Source organism: Pomacea canaliculata, linkage group LG12 (genome assembly GCF_003073045.1).
Source record: "Pomacea canaliculata isolate SZHN2017 linkage group LG12, ASM307304v1, whole genome shotgun sequence".
In the NCBI taxonomy this organism is placed as follows: domain Eukaryota; kingdom Metazoa; phylum Mollusca; class Gastropoda; order Architaenioglossa; family Ampullariidae; genus Pomacea; species Pomacea canaliculata.
Window position 1 is genome coordinate 10,022,222 of NC_037601.1, and position 10,805 is coordinate 10,033,026.

The window sequence follows — 10,805 nt, forward strand, 5'->3', positions numbered from 1 at the left end:
GCACTGACCAAAAATACGGAAGAAATTTCACGCGCATGCGTACTCACGTCTTCTGTAGATAGCAGCATCGCCCTGTGTGGAATTTGTGAGTTGTTGTACAGGTTATCGTCAGACATAGGTGCTGTTACCATGCTTAATCCATGTGTCTGTGTGTGCAAAAGATGATGAAGAAGATAAGTTTCAAAGGTATTATATTGTCAACGAACAGACGTTCCCGTGGAGAGTCTCCCAAGACCACTGATGTTGGTCGCGATATTCGACAGATCGAAAGTGTTGGAGGTGAGGAACGAGAAATGCTGTGTGACTCACATCAGGTTTTGTCACAACAGAATCACGCAGACGAACAAACAACGATAGAAGATATAAGCCAAAAGAGGAGAGACAAGATTGGGCTTCTACGGAACTTGCGGCGTAAGTTGGCACCGTCCTTTCATCGAAAGTCTGAGTCGATCGAAGCTAATCACATAGAAGAGTGTCCGCAGCATTCTCAAACTCTATCAAAGACAGAGACAAGAAAATCTAAACAGAGAAGCAAATATCTGTTCGGTTTGTGTGACAAAGCAGGGAAGCCAGGTTCATTCTCACAGAGCTGCGACAGTCTGACTTCCAGTGTACAAAGCTACGTTTCTCCCAAGATAACTGAATGGCGTTCGAACACAGATTCTTGTGACTATGATGGTCGAAAAGAAAAATCCGGTTGCTGGACCAAAGACATTTCGAAGTTCAGCCAAGATGCATGTGTGTTGCGCAGGGAGGATCCACCACAAAGTGATGAGTGTTGTGATGCTCAGTCTAGCAAGAGTAGAGACAGAAGGGAGGCCAATGCAGGCCACCCAGATGTGTGTGACCTAGTTGATGCATTAGCGTTGGAATTAGATTCTACCCAGGATCAGCCAAAAGTTTGGAGCCTCACACATGAGCTTTTTCGACTGTCCAAATTTGGTTGGTACTGGGGGCCTATTACTCGCAATGAAGCAGAAGAGAAGCTGGCTGATCAACCAGATGGCGCTTTCCTTGTGCGTGACAGTTCAGACGAACGATATTTGCTGAGCTTGAGCTTTAGATCATATGGTCGTACACTGCACACGCGCATTGAACACTGTAATGGGATGTTTAGCTTCTATGCACAACCAGACACTGAAGGCTATCCATCCATTGTGGATTTAATTGAACACTCAATGAATGACTCACAGACTGGCATCTTTTGCTACTCTAGATCTCGGTCCCCAGGTGCCCCTTCATTCCCAGTCAGACTGACTAAACCAGTGTCTCGATTCACCCAAGTGCGTTCTCTTCAATATCTTTGTCGCTTTGTTATTCGACAGTATACTCGCTACGATCACATTCAGCATCTGCCACTGCCTACCACCTTGAAAGGATGGATTGAAGAGAATCAGTACTGAAAAGACAAGACACAGTATAATAATAGCTGTAATAGAAATGTGGTGTTCTCCACTGTTCTTAAAAGTAGCATCTATTACAGACTGGCACAAGAGTCATGCACAATTACCTATGATACCTATGAGCTACATGTAACAAATTTATGGCATTCAGTTATGTCTAGTATATGACAAAACTTGTAGACTACCAACATGCTGATTCCTGCATAAAGTTGTTCACTGGACTTGCTTACATGAAAAGACATTATAATGTTTTTAAACTGGTCAGTTTTCAGAGCGTAAAAATTAACCACTCTTTCTACCCTGGCCTCCACCACCACCACCAAGCCTAATATAAAGTGTTTTCTATTACAGAAGCTTTTTCCAACATGATAATAGTTTTAAACGTATTTTCTTTTGCCATAAATACTAGCTAATTACTAATAGTGATCCTCATATTTTAAACAAATTTGAAAATGTGACGGTGCTTACAGAGAGATGCCATAGGTATTTTTTAGATGTGTCCAGTTTCATATTCTATTCTTTGAAATACTGACAGCTGTAGCTTAGAGATTAGCAATTATACCACCAGAGTAAGGTGAAGTGATTGCCATAGTTGTACACTTTCAGTGCCTGTCCTATGTCCACAAACAATATTGTCTTTCTTCTTTTTGTCATTGATTTGACTGATGTTTTTTGCATGTCCCTTCAGTTCAAGGAGTGTTCTCTGCTAAAAACAGCAGCTTAAAAAGTCAGCAATGCTGATAGCTATATTAAGAACAGCAGTTGTTATGCAAGTCATGCAGTTTTCTACTTTAATATTGCTGCAAGCTTGTTAAATGAAACAGTTGCTGTCAACTCGTGCAGTTTTCTATTTGGATGCTGCTACATGCTTGTAGAATGGAGAGGAGGTTGTGTAACAACTTAAATATGATTTTATTCACCGTATTCAGGTAGTTTGTCTGCCAAACATGTGTAAAAGGTTTGAAGTGTGTGTTTATTTTATGCAGTATGCATTGTTTTTTTGTATAGAAAATGAGTGCAACCTAGGTTGGTTTTAAGTACCATGTACCTGTAATGAATTCACTTTTGTTGAGAAGTACTTCTTATCAGAGCATGAAATGTTAGTTGAACATGGAGAAACATGACAAAAGAATGCAGCCATGTGTAATTTTAAACATGGAGATGTAATTTGGATATCAGTTAAGGTTGGTAAAAACAGAAAAACAGTTTTGCTCTGGATATGAAGCTGAACTATAGAGGAATAGGTCTGGAATTACATGCATTTTTGTTTTGTTTTGTTTTTGTTTTAGACAGCTATTTTGATTTTACCATGTTTGTTACTTGGTTAGATTGCATAGATGTTGTAAACTAAGGCAGTTGCAATTTGATCTAGAGCTAAGTTCACAGTGGAGGTAATATTAGCAATTTTTAAGCCAGGTAAAACATCTAGCCATATATTTTAGTAGTGGTAAATTAAGATCAGTCCCAAAATTAATGCCAAAGTTTAAATCTTTTCATGGTTGAACATTCACATAACTAGGATACGTAGTTATCTCCATTTTGCTTTATCCCCGCAGGATAGAAAACAATGTAGCAATAGTTTTTATCTCTAAGTGATCCTATTATCTTTGGTGTGTAATTACATCCCTAAAACAAAGTTATTTTGTCTCTTTGAATTGCATTCAAGGTCTTGAATTTCACTTTTGCTGTTGTTACAGATGTGGCCAGTGTCTATGTTTCCCAATTACTAGCTGACTCTTTTAACCCAAGCGTTATGGGTATTGAAGAAATGGTATTTCTCAAATACTCATGAAGTTATCCTTGCAAAGGTCATAGTGTCTTTCAAGCACTGTAGCTACAGCAAAGTGCACCTTTCTATACAAACTGAAGAAGTCTTCTGTTCAAAAGTTAAGCATGCAAGTGATGTCATATTTTATATTTTTATTTTTGTGTCATTTTTTAATTTTTTTTATGGGAATGGGATAGCTGGTATGGCAGGTGGTGGACCAGGAGGAGAGTGAAAACTTCAGAGAGTTTAAGACAGAGCTGTCTCCATAGGCCTATGTGTTCAGGGTGCTTTTAGGATGCAAGTTTCTTGTATATAGTGGACATTTTGTATAATATTAATGATTCTGAATTGCTTATATGCCTGAAGCCAAGAATTTTTTTTTTACTTAACAATTATGTGAACATTACTGAAAGCATGATTTAACATATTATTTTCATTATGGTTGAACATATATGCAATATTTAGGGACAGTGTGAAGAAACAATGCAAGGTGTGTATGGTTTGACAAGCTGATGCATGTAGCTGTTAAATGAGTTTGGGTGTGAATGTTGGTAATTTGCTTAAAATATGCATATTTGTATATTTCTTAGTGAATGTGAGTGCACGGGCATGGAGTACACTTTAGCACAATTGACTGGTTAAGTGGGTCTGAATTTTGTCAATGCAAAGGTGGTTTTTTTTTTATCAGATTAATTGGATTCTTTTTGAATTTCTGGCTACAGTTTCCAATCTGTTGGAAATTTATTTTCAGAAAAATCATCTTCGCTTTTTAAATATATAATTTTTTTTTAAACTAACAGATGTGAAGAACAGAACTCCGAAGACAGTTTACAATTGTTTGTGATGTCATGACTTTAAATGAAGTCTGTCAATAGCAGGGAAGACCAAGGCAAGAGATTACATTTATATTTAAAAGGCTTTCTTCTCTTTTTTAATATTTTGTAGACAGCAAATAAAGAAACTTTGCATAGGATGTCAAGTCCTTATGATGTAACAGGTTATGCACCAGTAAAATTTTAAAAGTGGCCTTTTGTCATAAAAAATTTAGATGTGTCATATAGGGCATTCTCTAGGGTTTTTTTGTGTATTTTCATATGTTTATACTTTTGTACATCTGGAAGTGTTTTATTATCATCTGAGAGCCACACAAGCAGAAAAAGTGTTATAATTGCATATGAGTGGCCACATGTTCCCATATGAATGGGAACTATATTAGAAATGAGAAATGTGATGAATTTACTTTCTACTTTCACACCTGAGTCAGTGCCTGCATTGTATTAGTAGGATTGTTGTCAAATTTTGTATTTCACAGAAATTGAAATGGAAATATTTTAAGTTCAAACAAGGTTTGGGAGAAGAGACATTTTAAGGTGGCTTATCAGATGAACAAGGAAATGCTGAGGATGAGGGTTGTGGATACTACAGTTAACAAGCATTTTGCTTTTTTGAACCCAGGAGAGTTAGGCTTTGATTCCAGCAGAAGGTTGGCTTTTATTGCTTAGTGCTCTTAGCTGATGCCTGCCTGAAAGTCTAGTGGGTGGAGAAAAGTCCGTCCTTTTGCATTAGCTATTAATATTTAGTTAAGGCCAGTTTAAGCCTCACCATTGCCCAACCTCAAATGTATTCAGTGGTCAGTTTGCTTGTAAACATTTTAGCCTGTTGAACTGTAGCAAAGTACTTCTGTTTTAAAACCTACTCTTAGTATATTTCAAATTTGAAATCAAGAATAATTTGATAAAATAATATAGATGTTCCATAGCAATTTTTTCCTCATTTTTTGGAAAACTGTTAATGGTTATTGTCTTAAATATTGTTTAATCAAAACTATGCATTAGCATATTTTTTAAAGCATGTCAGTTAGATAATTTAGAGCAAACTTTAAAACTTGGCTGGAAATCTAGCTAAGGTTTTAATAATTTGCAATAACAGAAACAATAATGTACAATAATATTGCACATCTACTTAACACCTAAAGCTGAAGATTTGCAACAAGCATTGCATCAGAGGCCTGGTGTTAAAGGGAGTAATTTTTCCCACAGGTAGAAACAGTGCCCAGCAAAGATGACCCTCTTTCTTCCCTTCAGTTTATATTTACTTTATGATAATACATGTTTCAGACATGAGCCCTCTTACCTGTTCACATAGCAGATTGTGTGAAGAAAAAGGATTTAATATTTCAAGTCCTTTCCACTGTCATTATGCAAACTATGTAAAATGAGAGTTTAGTGTTTCAGTTCTTCGTTCTCTTTCTCAAATTTTTCATGGCAAGGGTTCCGTCCGAATCAGCACCTATCCCTTTTGACCTGATTTCTTTGTGAATGTTCATCTGCATCATGACATGAGTGAAGCCCTGCATCAGCAGGAGCTTCTGGAGGGCAGTTGCTGAAGAGTTGTGGGTACACATGCTGCAGATGTCATCTTTCTGAAATGCAAAGATAGTGTTTAATTTGTCTTCTACACGAATATGTTCATCATCTAAAGGCAGCTTAGGGCATTTGTCATATCTAATTCCTTTCGCATGGCTGTTAAATATGCAATATGTAATAGAATTTTTATGGTCTTCTTCCTCTTGAAACGCCTTTTCATCTTGTTAAGTGATTCATCTGTAACTTTGATCTTGTGTCCGGCTTGACTTGTGTACTATGTGAAGTATTTTGATACATCAGAAATTCTTGGTCTTGTGTTTGACTTGACCCGTGTACCATGAGTTATTGTGGTACACTAGAGGCCTTTTGTGGTCTTGTGTTAAACTCGTGTACTTTACCGGGAGTTACTATACATCAGAAATTTGTTGTCTTGTGTCAAATTTATGTACCACATGAGCGGTTATTATACTTCAGACACCTGTTGTTGTGTTTCTAACTTTGGTTCATGTCCCGTGGTTAAAGCTCTGTCCTGGTCTTAGTGTTTCAAACTTGACTGATGTATAACATGAGTTATTCTGGTGTGTCACAAACCTGTGTGTCAAGCTCAACTGTTGTGTACTGCATGAATGATTTTAATGTGTAAGAAACCCCTGGTCTTGTGTCAAGCAAATATAAATGATGTAAGGATTTTGATACATCTAAAATCTTTAGGCTTATGTCAGGGTCAGAACTTGTATTCCATATGAGAAAATATGTGGTGCATGCTCTTCTACTTTGGCTTGTGGATTTGTTATTTAAAGAAAAGATTTGTACAGATCTTTCCTCTTGTGACTTGGTTCTTTGTTTTGTTTTTTGCTGGAAGTTGCTGGGTATGTCATCTTCAGGCACAAGAACAAAGCACGTGTGCCTCACTCTTTGTTAGTTGTACAAGGACTTAACTCTGTTAGCTGGTTATGTGGAGAATAAGGGACAAATCCCCAAGAGAGCAACAGACCAGCACAATGTTTACTCTATTGCCCAACAGAAGTACAAAGGTTAAATTTTCTGGCTAGCAAAAGGTGTTGTGCTTGGCATACAGACAATATGTGGGTTTTATTGTTTATTTTTGCTTTAAAGACAATATCAGCTGCTTTACCTTTTTCTATAAAGTCTTGTGAAGAATGTATAAAATATGCCCTTGGAGGAGAGTGATTCCCATGCTATAACTATATTTGAATTTTGATAGGGTAAGGAGCATAGTACAATGCAGTCCAGATGATGATACTCTGACATTCGTTGAAAGTTTTAAGATTTTTAGAAATCCATTAAAACTCTTTTAAACTTGCATTCTGAAACAGTTGACAAGTCTTATCATAAATGTTACTAATGTATCTGAGTAGTTCAGTCTTGGTGTTTTTAGCCAGTCAAAATGATCCTGCATATGTCCCCATGTTGCAAGATGTTAGAGGTCTGAAGACATATCTAATTGCCTGTTGCCTTTCAGTTTTGATGCCAAGATTTGTGAGATGCCTTTGAGAGAGTTTCAATCCCGTTTATTGCTTAGGTGCCTAAAGTGTATGCAGTTTTTGTGGGTATTTTAGTGCTTTGGTGGCTTGCTTCTGCATTTAGGTCCATCATGCTCTGCTTAAAAATTGTAAGGATATCTTCAAATTAAATAATGCAAAAATAATTTTAGATAGTATAGATAATAGAGGTATTATTGGGACAAGATGTTGGGGACACAGATGTTCCTTTTAAGGGGAAGGGGAAATGACTGTCGACATCATTGGATTATTAGTGTACTTGATGAAACCTAACAACTCTCATAGTTTCTTCTCATCCCAACTGTTGTTAGCAAGGGGATCCCAATGTCTCTACTCCAGACAGATGGGCAGCTTACAGTTCTTTGCTTTGCCTTATCTCTTAATAACAGCCAATTAGACATTTAATTTAAAAAAATCTGAGTAACAGTTTTATAAGAATCTTACAGCCTTCAGACACTAGTGGCAATTTACACAAACACAATGCCTTTAATCTTTTATAAGGTGGACTGAAAAACTTTCACCATGGTGCCATCAGGATATTACAAAAGAATAAACACATCTGGAGAGTGGGAGAAAAAAGTTTTTGTCATCAATACAAAAGGAGGTGCCCAGAAATTAAGCATTTTTTCAACATAGATTATTTGTATGTCTCACTGGTTCAGTTCAGTGAGGTGATGCAGTGGCATGTAAATTTGCAATTAGTTGGGTAACAAAAGGGAGTATCTTGTACAAAGTCAATTAACAACATCTTTTCAGCCTAAAACATTAAAAACATCTTTTCAGCCTAAGAAGTAGAAAGAAAATTTTGACAGGAAAATAGATTAGTGATACCCAAGAGAGGGAGAGACTGGCACACGATGTTGTCTTTTAAGCATCATAATATACTTCTAATAAAGTGGGTTGTGAGCATGAAATACAGTATTAACTGGTTGCCCCATATTCTAAACCCCGACATTTACATGTAATTGGATTAAGATTTGACACCTTTTGCAAAGTATTACTGTTACAATCATAACATTTTTATTTTCAGACATTTTTCCCTGTAAAGTGAAGATGAAAACAGTGTTAGCTGTAGGTGTATTCTCCCCCCCCCCCACTTTTTTTTTTAACTCTCCTGACATTTTTGGTACCTGAGTTACAAATGGCTAGCAGTAACATGGTGAATGACAGTGATGAGACAAACAGTACCAGTCACGCAAGTGTATTTGGACAGTAAAGACACTTGATCAACAACAGGCTTCTTAACTCTGTAACAATAAATAGCTTAACTTTAGTTTGGATATTCACAGATGAAAATCACATCTTATTTTGGGCATCCTTGAGAGCACCTCTGAAGCTGTATTTAGCAAGATATGAATGTCTAGTTGTTTTTTCTTGTAATTTATTTTGTTCTATGAAATGTATGTGGAGTATTGCTAAAGTCTCCATTTAAATCATGGCTCTTTAAAAATGTTTTTAATCTGATTGCAGGGCCAACAAAAGTTTCCAAGTTAAATAACGTGTGTATGTGAACAGGAACTGGTGAAGGAGAGGAGCTGTGTGCTAAACGCCCGTGCTTATATTCAGAAGCTCTTGAGTTTCAAATAGTTGGGGGCTGTTTCTGGCTGTATGGTGTTAGTTTATATGGGATAGGTCTCATGCCAGTTACAATTGTCTCAACATGATAGTTTTGTGAATTCATTTTTCCTTGTCCTGCGTCTTTCCATCAGCTCTGTGTTGTGTTCCCTCTTTTCTCTCACTCCAGCACATGTGAGAGGATCATATATGATGACAAGCTTTTCACATATGAGCTTGTAGTTCATTTTTCAATTTTGTTTGAGATTTCAACAGGAGTGCTGTGCAATTTTTTTCTTAAGGGTTCTGTAATTTAATTTTAAGAAATTTGTTTTGAATATCAGAGATCAATCTATGCTATATTTTTGGCAAAAATTGCATTCTTATAATAACTAAATTGACAGTTCCCATCAACTCTTAAAGTTTATTTTCTTATAGCTGAAACACTTCATTTTTGTCCTTTGTCCAAATTGAAAATCTGAAAGCTGCCAAAATGTTTCTACATGCAGACAAATTAAAATTATAAAATACATTAAATTTGTATTGTATTCATTGGATAAAAGCAAAATAGAAGATGTTAACCTTGTAATCTTTTTGAGCATAAGAACATCTCTTCCATCCATTCAATTGAAAGTCTTTTGCTCTCATTTACTGGGACTCCACTGTGATGCATCAGCCTCGCTTTTTCTTTTTTTCTTTTTTTTTTTTGAAAGGGTTATGGTGTCATGTTTGCCAGTGGCCCTATAAAATGGGCTGAGAGGATTATTGTTTTGATACAATATATGTTGTGAATGAAGCTGAATACTTGGAAGAAGAAATATGTAGAGCTATAAATTGTTCTTTACTGAGCAGATCTAGAATTACAACTGCATCTTTGGTCACTAGGAAGTCCAATGATTCTTGAGTTAAAATGAAATGGCTTACAGTTTTTTTTCCATGTCTGGAATTTTACTTTGGTAATTTAAGGTGCCTGATTAATAAACACAGGTAGCTGCTAACTTGTGGTTCTAATGACAAAGATCACATTTCATGAAGGTTTGTGAGCAATATAGGGTATGATGGCTTTCCTATCTTAAATAAAATAAAACAATTTAGCAAGCAAACATAATTTTGAAAGCATAAACAAAGTGTCAGTTGAAAGAGTGCATAAGACATAAACATGTGCTCACATATTTTACAGATCATTACAAATTCATGGAGACTAAAGTATAAATGTTTTATTATTTGTGACCTATCAAGGCCCTTTTTAAAAAAAAATCAAATTAGGGAATAATGAGTATTTTCTTATTTTTACAAAGCTTTTATTGCACCCAAATTTTCAAAAACTATATTAAGATCTGTCCCACATTCCTGGAAGTTTTGTGATCTTGGCCATCTGGTTTTATCTCTGCCATTTCAGCATGATTGATTTTCTTGCAAACAGTGATGCCTTAATGTTTTGCAAACTGTTGTACATTTTCTAAAAGAAGTGACAATTGGTGTCATCACATCTAGAGGCAGTTTATTCTGACATTTTCATAAATTTGCAGAGGGCAGGGGACACGATGATTAGTCCTGCCCCTTTCTATTATTGACATACTTAAGCAGCTGCACTGTAGTCTTGCAATAATTAGTATGCTTTTGAGTACTGATTATGTCAGTCAGTTTAAACCTTTCCCAAATAAACCAGAACTACCATGTGAACTTGAAAATCTCAAGATTCCCATATAATGTGTACTTGTGCTTGTGTGGATGACAAGAGGCAGGATCTAAATTTCATAGGCAGACCTTTTGTGGATACAGTGTTTTCAGGCCAGGAAAAAAGTGTAAGTTCTCAAAAATACAGAGGATACCACTGATGTTAAGATCTAATTGTTTATTTAGAGGAACTTTTTTCACCAAGTGGGAAGCTGACAGACATGGAGTGGTGAATGTCGCTGTATTAATTGTTCGGCAGTAAGGATAGGTTTCTGTGAATAAGACCTATGATTAACACACGATGGAGAAGTTGCTAATGGGGCCTTTCCTGAGAGGATTAACATAGTAGGTGATTGCCTGTAGGACCTTTCCCGAGGGTTACAATTGTTCTTCTTGATAGTTTCAGTCCTTGCTTTGTGTTTGTTATACCTTGTCTTTAGGCTGGTCGATATTCTTCTGTAATCTGAAAATTTATATTCATTGAAGACCTAGAATTACATTTACTGATTGCTGT

General features: G+C 36.2%; 1 protein-coding gene across 1 annotated transcript; it reads left to right on the top strand.

Annotated features, from left to right (window-relative positions):
- The first annotated feature begins 27 nt into the window (after positions 1–27).
- On the top strand, positions 28–10,305 carry LOC112553168. The gene has a single exon (XM_025220214.1). It carries the CDS (start codon positions 141–143, stop codon positions 1,401–1,403), a length of 1,263 nt encoding a protein of 420 aa, XP_025075999.1. The 5' UTR covers positions 28–140; the 3' UTR covers positions 1,404–10,305.
- Positions 10,306–10,805: the final 500 nt, after the last annotated feature.